This window comes from Malaclemys terrapin, chromosome 1, assembly GCF_027887155.1.
Source record: "Malaclemys terrapin pileata isolate rMalTer1 chromosome 1, rMalTer1.hap1, whole genome shotgun sequence".
In the NCBI taxonomy this organism is placed as follows: domain Eukaryota; kingdom Metazoa; phylum Chordata; order Testudines; family Emydidae; genus Malaclemys; species Malaclemys terrapin.
Window position 1 is genome coordinate 207,047,448 of NC_071505.1, and position 9,728 is coordinate 207,057,175.

At 38.9% G+C, this 9,728-nt stretch overlaps 1 protein-coding gene across 1 annotated transcript in view; it reads right to left on the reverse strand.

The window, feature by feature from the left end:
- Window positions 1–7,069, reverse strand: part of LOC128835846 (uncharacterized) — a 36,574-nt gene extending 29,505 nt beyond the window's left edge. The window contains exons 1-3 of the mRNA XM_054025710.1: window positions 6,574–7,069; window positions 6,158–6,276; window positions 1,271–1,438 (exon numbers count right to left, since the gene is read on the reverse strand). Coding sequence (XP_053881685.1) covers window positions 1,271–1,438; window positions 6,158–6,276; window positions 6,574–7,069 — 783 coding nt within the window. The remainder of the gene's footprint in view (window positions 1–1,270; window positions 1,439–6,157; window positions 6,277–6,573) is intronic.
- Window positions 7,070–9,728: the final 2,659 nt, after the last annotated feature.

Consider the following 9,728-nt stretch of genomic DNA (forward strand, 5'->3'; position numbering starts at 1 on the left):
TATCTTGATTTTTAGTAAGACATTTTAACACAGTTCCACATGACATTCTCATAAGCAAACTAGGAAAATTCAGTCTAGATTATATTACTATAAGGTTGGATGCACAACTAGTTCAAAGACCATACTCAAAGTTATCAATGGTTTACTCTCAAACTGGAAGGGTGTATGTAGTGGGGGTCTCATTGGGGTCAGGCCTGGGCCTGGTACTATTCAATATTTTCATTAATGACTTGGAAAATGCAGTGGAAAGTATGCTTATAAAATTTGCTGATGACCCCAAAATGGGAGGAATTCAAGCACTTTGGAGGATAAGATTAGAATTCAAAACGACTTTGACAAATTAGAGAATTGGTATGAAATCAACTAGATGAAATTCAATAAAGTGCAATGTACATCATTTAGGAAGGAAAAAATCAAATGTACAGCTACAAAATGGAGAATAACTGGCTAGGTGGTAGTACTGCTGAAAAAGATCTGGAGGTAATAGTGGATCACAAATTGAATGAGAGTCCACAATGTGATGTAGCTGCAAAAAAAGGCTGATATCATTCTGAGCTGTATTAACAGGATAGTCCTATGTAAGACACAGGAGGTAACTGCTTGCTCTACTCAGCACTGGTGAGGCCTCTGTTGGAGTAGTGTGTGCAGTTCTGAGTGCCACACTTTAGGAAAGATGTTGACAAATAGAGAGTTTAGAGGAGAGCAACAAAAATGAAAACCGTTTTAGAAAACAATGAGGAAAGGTTTTTTTTGTTTTGTTTTTTTAAAAAAGGCACGTTTAGTCTTGAGAAAAGAAGACTGAGGGGGATCCGATAACAGTCTTCAAATATGTTAAGGACTGGTATAAAAAGGACTGTGATCAATTGTTCTCCATGTCCACTGAAGGTAGGAAAAGAAATAATAGGCTTAATCTGTAGCAAAGGAAATTTAGGTTAGACTTTCAGGAAAACTTTCTAACTACAAGTGTAGTTAGCTCTGGAATAGGCTTCCAAGGGGGGTTGTGAAAACCCCATAACCGGAGGTTTATAAGAACAGGTTGGCGGTGATCTAGGTTTAGTTTCTACTGCTTCAGCACAGGGAGCTGGACTCAATGACTTCTTGAGGTCCCTTCTAGCCCTGCATTCTTCCTATTCTGTGATTCTAAAACAAACCTTGCATGAACACCTCATTCTCTTCTCAGGACCTCACAGCTATTTTTACCAGAATGAGGCATCACACACTTGAGAGACAGAAAAGTCACAGTAAAAAATGAGCAAAATCCTTTTTTTACCTCCCTTTTGAACCTTTCATTTTCTGCAGAAAGTAGGCACCATTCCTCCAACTGCTGCTGATTCTCAATCTGCACTTTCTTCGTGAGCTGATTAATTTCCTCTGCTCTCTCAACCAGGGATTGCAGCAGATGCACGGATCTATCCCGAGATTCTTCTGTCTCTGTTGCCTAGTATTTAAAGTATAACAAAGGGTATTCTAGTTATTAACAGCATTATATACTGCCTGCATCTGTAACTTTCACTCTGTGCATGCGAAGAAGTGAGGTTTTTACCCACAAAAGCTTATGTCCAAATAAATCTGTTAGTCTTTAAGATGCCACCAGACTCCTTTATGTTTTTGAAGAAGTTTATAGTTTCAGAATGTTTATATTCCTATGATACGGCTTACATTTTTCTTTTTAAGTCACCTACGTTTGTATAGGGTAAACTTTTAAAGTTGAATAAACAGTTACTTAAAATTAGATCTCATCAAAGACTAAATATAAATACAACATAAAACAATCAATAGAAAGAAGTGGGATCTTGGAGCAACACAGTGCATTCAAGATGAGAAAAGAAAATGGTCAAATGAAATTTCTGCAATGGTTTAACAGTTTTGTTGAACCAAAAATGTCCCTGAAGGTAATGACTGTTAAGCAGATCAAATTATAAATGTATTTTTCTGGCAGATAATCAGTATTCAGGGTATTTAAATACTGTTTGCTGCAAAACATCTTCTAGGCATCAGCATATACACAAACATCATACCATGTCAGACTCTAAATAGCAAACTGGAATGATTTATCTGGTTTTTACACACACATGGCTTATTTTAGACAAGCTGCCATCAAGAAGGCCCCTTTCTTTTATTGTTTTGTGCACAAAGGCTGTATTTCAGGTTTTTTGTTTTAAATCCCTGTCCAAACTTAACAGCTGTTTCTTTCATTTTACCTTCATTGTCCTAGTTAGTCACTCTGTGCTCATGCATCCCAAATTCAGCATCCCCAAAGCTCCTTGTGTGAGGGCATTACCTTCCATTTACATCGATGTCACCCTTTGTGTTAGGCTTTAAACAACACAAAGCACAAGAGATGAGGCTTCAGCCAGCAAGACTGCTGGAGCAGCTGCAGTAGTGGCCTGCCACTCAAAATGTCAGTCAATACCAAGGGGATCAAAGGGTCTGAATAGTCGCTTCGTAGCAAAATCTGATCAGCTCAGTACATCACTTCAATGTACAGAGAAGGGGCAGGACTCATTAAACTGAGAAAGCCACTTTTAATTTTGTCTGGCTCCAACATTTATAATCATAACTTGTGTACTATCCAGCTATTTAAAAGGGCACTGTGCAGGGTGATTGTCAGCCTACGACAAAGGAGAATTTCTGCTCACGCTATTTGGGATGATACCAAATCCAGCCTATTGTGAAAGGTTTGGAATTATACTCTCGTCTGCAACAGCAACATTTGGTGCCTGGCAGATTTACTCTCTTAATAAATATACAATATGTCTCTTGATTGTGTGTGCTCTTCGCTGGTTTTCTTTTGAGTTAATAGTACACAGGCAATTACTGCCATTACTCTCAATTAGGGCTGTCGATTAGTCGCAGTTAACTCATGCGATTAACTTAAAAAAATTAATCGTGATTAAAAAAATTAATTGTGATTAATCACAGTTTTAATCACATTGTTAAATAATAGAATAGCAATTGAAATTTATTACATATTTTTGGATTTTTTCTACATTTTCAAACATTGATTTCAATTACAACATAATATAAAGTGTACAATGCTCACTTTTTATTTTTTATTAAATATTTGCACTGTAAAAATGATAAAACAGTATTTTTCAATTCACCTCATGCAAGTACTGTAGTACAATCTCTTTATTGTGAAAGTGCAAATTATAAATGTAGATTTTTTTGTTACATAACTGCACTCAAAAACAAAACAATGCAAAAATTTAGAGCCTACAAGTCCACTCAGTCCTACTTCTCATTCAGCCACTCGCTAAGACAAGCTTGTTTATATTTACGGGAGATATTGCTGCCTGCTTCTTACTTATAATGTCACAACAAAGTGAAAACATGCATTCCCATGGGACTTTTGTAGCCAGAATTGCAAGGTATTTACGTGCCAGATATATTAAACATTCATATGCCCCTTCATGCTTCAGCCACCTTTCCAGAGGACGTGCTTCTATGCTGATGATGCTTGTTTAAAAAAAAAAAGGAAAAGGATTAATTAAATTTGTGACTGAACTCCTTGGGGGAGAATTGTATGTCTCCTGTTCTGTTTTACCCTCATTCTGCCATATATTTCATGTTACAGTAGTCTTGGATGATGACTCAGCACATGTTGCTCATTTAAAGAACACTTTTGTTGCAGATTTGACAAAACGCAAAGAAGGTACCAATGTGAAATTTCTAAAGATAGCTACACACTCAACCCAAGGTTTAAGAATCTGAAGTGCTGTCCAAAATCTGAGAGGGATGAGATGTGGAGCATGCTTTTTCAGAAGTCTTAAAAAGCAACACTGATGTGGAAACTACAGAACACAAAACAACAAAAAAGAAAATGAACCTTCTGCTGTTGGTATCTGACTCATGATGAAAATGAACGTGCGTTGGTCTGCACTGCTTTGGAATGTTATTGAGCAGAACCCGTCATCAGCATGGACGTATGTCCTCTGGAATGGTGGTTGAAGCATGAAAGGACATATACTAAAGATTCATATCTGGCATGTAAATAACTTGCAACAACAGTGCCATGAGAACACCTGTTCTCACTTTCAGGTGACACTGTGAACAAGAAGCGGGCAGCATTAGCTCCTGCAAATATAAAACAAACTTGTTTGTCTGAGCAATTGGCTGAACAAGAAATAGGACTGAGTGGACTTGTAGGCTCTAAAGATTTACATTGTTTTATTTTTGAATGCAGTTATTTTTTGTACATAATTCTACATTTGTAAATTCAACTTTCATGATAGAGATTGCACTACAGTACTTGTATTAGGTGAATTGAAAAATACTCTTTTTTTTACAGTGCAAATATTTGTAATAAAAATAAATGTAGTGAGACCTGTTCACTTTGTATTGTTATTGAAATCAATATATTTCAAAATGTATAAAACATCCCAAATATTGAAATGTATTCTATTATTGTTTAACAGTGCAATTAATCACAATTTTTTAAATCACTTGACAGCCCTACCTTCAATAAATCTTTATTAGTAACTTGAAATTTAGGGGCCTGATTCTCACTTACACTGAGGCTTGAAGTAGTCTTGAATGTAAATAAAGCCCATCTGAAGACCCCTTTCCACTGCGAGACTAATGTAAAGGAATCTTAGTGTAAACGAGAAAACCAGGCCCTACATTTCTTTTCCTATGTTGCCTCTTTTTGTTTAGTAAACTATCTTTCTTATGCCAGAGTGAAGCTGAAGGTAACTCTTTTTGTTCCTTTGTTCATGTACTAATAACTATAATGAAGCTGGTTGTCAAGGGTATTGTACCCCTTGACAACAGTATTGTTTTAAAATCTACCAGTCACCACCTGCTAACGTGAGCATCGCTAAAAATAGTCAAGTAATAAATAGATTTACATTGCTTTGGATTGGTACGACGGCGTCGGTTTAATTTTCTCCCTGAGCCCAGCTTTGCACAGGCAGTGGATGATGAGGCAGGCAGTAGGACTTGGCAAATTAGAAGCCCTGATTCCTACTTCAATCTCTGAACAAGAAGACATGCTGCAGTGCTCCTTAACCCCAAGTGCAGCCCTGAACTGCTTCTGTAAAGTAGCTTCTCCTTCCTTATGCCCATCAACACACACACACACACACACACACACTAAACCCGCTCCACACATAGCCCTTAACAAGAGTATCTGCACTTTTTACCCCGTGTAGCAGCTATTAACTTCAAAGAAGATTCCGCAGCCTTACCTGACCCCAGCAATACGGATGAGCGGCTACTGTAAAGCTGCTTCCCCCTCCCTGTTCCCCCTTGTTCTAAGTGTGTCGAGTATTGCTCCCACATCTATCCTTGGCTTTTCCTGCACACTCCCTACCTCCATCCTCCTCCACTTCTGGTGTGGGAGACAGCAGGGCTCTTTGTAAAGGCGCATTCTTTCAAGCCCCCCTGCTGTATGCTTTAGAAATGGAGATGAACAGAAGCTGTTTTTTTCCCTTCTCTTTTGTTTTTAATGAGTGGATTTTCTCAACTTAAGAGGATACATGTATGGATTAAAAAAAAACAGAAATAAGAAAAACAATGTTTTAGCTAGTTAGGCAGAAGCAGCAGGGAGAGCTGACAACAAGATTTACATATGATTTCATTACTTTAAAATGTTTATGTGAATTTAGGGCTGACAAATGGCAGTGCTGGAGTCTCAGGTTCTTTGTCTATTCCCATGAGAGGGAACAGCACAGTATGCAACTGTCCCCATGAATTTATTTGCTCCAGGCAGTTTGGGTGAAATCATCTTTCACCGTACCACTAGGTACAAGAGAGGTTAGTTCAATTCTTGGCTCTTAGCTGTGACAGCCAACCAATGCCAGTTGTTAGTGGCTTCTTGAGCTCCCCTGTGTACAAGGAGTGGGGACCACAGAGGCCACCGAATAGCCAAGTGATAAAATATTCAATCATTGGGTGGGATTTTCAAGTCTCACCAAAGGAGTTAGGGGCCCAACTCCCTACACTGAAACACAGTAGGAGCTCTTCACTTATCTCCTTGAGATGATTTTGGAAATTCCATCCACTAGTAACGTGATGTGAATTGTAACAAGGGTGGAAGCCTTCTATTCCATTTCCAGTCCCCCAGACTATGAAAGCCTGAGTTTGCTTAATATGTTCCTGTATTCAATAGAAAATGCACAGTTGCTCAGCACTATCACATACGTATGCTTTTTACCTTGTGAGTGTTAGAAACCCTGTCTGCAGATGATGTTGTGCCACTGCCATAGGCGCTCTTTGACAATGCTGCAATCATCTTAATCCCATGGATTAAGCTAGGACTTTCCTGATTCATTCCTGCAAAGGATTCATTAGCAGAGCATTGTGATGCTGTTGTTTCTGTCTCTGACAACATCAGCGTTTCATGTGAATCAAGCAAATTCTGCGGATCAGCCAAGATGACTGCTTGTCCATCTGGCATCCCAGCTTCTGGAAGCCCTTCTGACCTTGGGCAGGGTGCAAGCAAACAAAGTGCAGTGTCTGGAGAATGTTCTAAGTCGGCAGCTTCACCATGACTTGCTGGTTCAGTGTGTATCTGGGGGTAAATGTCTCTGGAAGCCATGCTGTGAGTAGCACCTGGACTATTATTATTACTGATCGGCTGAACAGGTATTTTGAAAGCAACTTCATCACCTATTATATCATCCACAATGTCTTGAGTAGTATCTGCTGTTGGTTTATGTCTTCCATACGTGCCTTCTTGAGCTATGCTTGAGGAATGTGCCAAAGCACCCTGTGATTGCTTAGATCTCAATGTCTTCCTTTCAAGTGGGTCGAAAGGCTCAGAAGAAGCAAGAGACAATACACTGTCAACTGACCCTCCTAGTCTATATTTGGAATATTTTAAGGATTCATCCTCATCCTCCTTACTGAGCAAAGTCTGCGAACTCCAGCTAGTTATCTGCCCCAGTGGCTCCCTCAGTCTTGGCTCCCTGGCTCCAGCAGCCATGCCAGATTGCTCTTTTTCTTTCAGAGCGGTATCATCTTCCTGGGCATCTCTGTTCCAGTCTGGAGAAGCCATCAGGTTGTCATCCTGAAGCTGAGCTCCTTCAGCATTCCTTGAGGTCCCATCCGATGCTGTGCTAGGCATTATGCTATTCATACTTGTTTAATTCCACGAGGTTTATTATGAACTTGCGATATCAAGGTAGCCAATCAGCAAAAGCTTTCTGCTCAGAATCCTGACAAAAACAAATATGATTGTGTTAAAGTCCTGGAATGTGCCATGGTGCATCTCAGCCATGTCTTATTTTCAATATACAAGTATAATACAAATGTGGGGAAAGGCAATGGATGTAGCAGCTAGCGAAAGAGACAGGGAGTCAGAATTCTTAGATTTGGTTCCTGCTCTTCCCACTGACCTCTTATTTGACCTTCAGCAAGTCTCATAAGACTTCTGTGCTCCAGTTCACTTATGTGTTAAATGGATGTAGTCTGTAGATATGGGAAATCCCCCACTATTGTATGAGAGGAGACAACTCAGTTGCCATTGGTGAATTTAGCCCTTAACTTGCCTTGAGGTGAAAATCAAGATTTACCAATCCAAAGTGAAGCATAAATTGGTGTTTACTTTGATGACAAATCTTGAGATTCATCTAAAAGAATAAAAATATTTTCCTTTGAAATCAACACAGATGTAGGGCTGCATTCTGTAAAGTGTTGAGCTTCTTGGAGATGCTGAGATGGGGGATGAGGGTGATCATTCTCTCTCAGAATCAGGTCCTCATAGTCATATCACACAACTCTTTTCAGCAGCCATGAGCCAGGATATGAAAATATTTACTTCCCTCACAGATAATGTGTTATCGTTATAGGTATTTTTATGGCCTTCATCACTATAGTATCTGAGCAACTCACAATATTAACAAATATATCCACACAACATTCTTGAGAGGGAGGGAAGGATTATTATTTTACAGAGGGGAAACTGAGGCATGGAAAGATTAAGTGGCTTGACAAGGAAGTATGTGGCAGGCTTGAGAACCGAATCCAGATGGTTCATCATAAATATTAAGGACCAGATTCTGATAGCAGTGCTCACCCTGAGAACAGCTTACTTCATCAGTATAGTCCCATTGATTTCAATGAGAATACTCAGAGCAAGGTACTATTCACCAGTAGCAAGGGTGTGAGAATCTGGCCCTAAATAACGACAGCTTGTAACAGACACACTCTTTGTGATATGACCCCCTGATACACGATTCTCCAGAGGGAAATAATCACGGACCACAGACATTATTAACGTAGCCAGAACAACTTCTGGAAAATTGCTACTGAGGATGAACAAGCTGAAAACTTCTGATGTAAGTAGATCTGATATATTTATGGAATAGTGCCGTCTAATGGATTTATAAAGAAAGCAATCATCAAAATCCTTCAGTAAAATAGTTTGCAAATATTTGAACTTTTAAAATTCGGTTTTAATAAGTTCTGTACTAAAAAACAAACACCATTCCGCTCCTGAGATATTGTGGGCTATACCACAGTCTTGCAATCCAAGAATGAGGAGAATCTAGAAAAACCATGTGATAGGCAGGCATGGTGCTGCCCACAGAGCAAGGAGAGCACAGCCACTGCACAAGCTCATTAAGTGCTGATATTTGGGCCCCAGTTCAACAAGATACTTAGCGTGTGTGTGTGTGTATTCCCATTTACTTCAATGGGACTAGTTGGATGTTTAAAGATAACCTCTTGCTCACATGCCTTCCTGAATCAGGACCTTGGAAACCTATCACCTAGCAACAATAGAATTTAAATTAAGCCTTTGTGATTCACATAGAGTACAAGTACAACTGTTTTATTATATGTCTCAAAGAAAAATGTTTTCTATTCCTTTTTATCTCCGAGTCCAAGCCTGGAAGGTGCTGAGACCCCTCAACTTCAATGATTTCTAGGGGTGTTGAGGGGCATTAGCACTTAGTAAGATTGGGCTCTTGATAGTAAGACACTAGTTCTCAAACTTTTGTACTGGTGACCCCTTTCAAATAGCAAGCATCTGAGTGTGACCCCCCCTTATAAATTAAAAACACTTTTTTTTATATATTTAACACCATTATAAATGCTGGATGCAAAGCGGGTTTTGGGGTGGAGGCTGACAGCTCACAACCCCCATGTAATAACCTCATGACCCCCTGAGGGGTCCCGACCCCCAGTTTGAGAACCCCTGAAATAAGAGAATCCATTGAAGGAAGCAAAACTGTGTAGCCATTGCACTCTTTAACAGGGTAGTTCAATTGCTGTTCAGCTTGTTCTTTATTTTCTATCTTCTCCATAATCTGGTGGTATCTGAACACCTATTAGCTGTCAGATTACATGTAACTATTTCAATTTGATAAATTAGTGCAAATTAACATACCATATGATTATTACAACATTTATTGAGAATTAACTGTTACTGATCTGAGTCTATGGCAATTTCTTCTTCATAAACTTTAAGAGCGTATTTTATGTGCATGCAATATCGGTTCAGCCTGGCTTGAATGTGCATTTGGGAATCCTACTGTAAATGAAAGCAATTAATGAGTGTTATATAATGGAGAACGAAGACATATTAGACTGGAACACAGGTTGTTGTTTTTTTGTTTGTTTGTTTTGTTTTTTGTTTTTCTTTTTTTTTTTGCAAAAAACCTAAATTTTAATATGGCAATAATCTGTGGGATAAAGTAACTCCAGCATTAGTGCAACTTCTTAGTGCCAGCACATTCACATTGTGCTAAAACATCTTCAGTAAGCAGTGCAAAAGCAAAAAA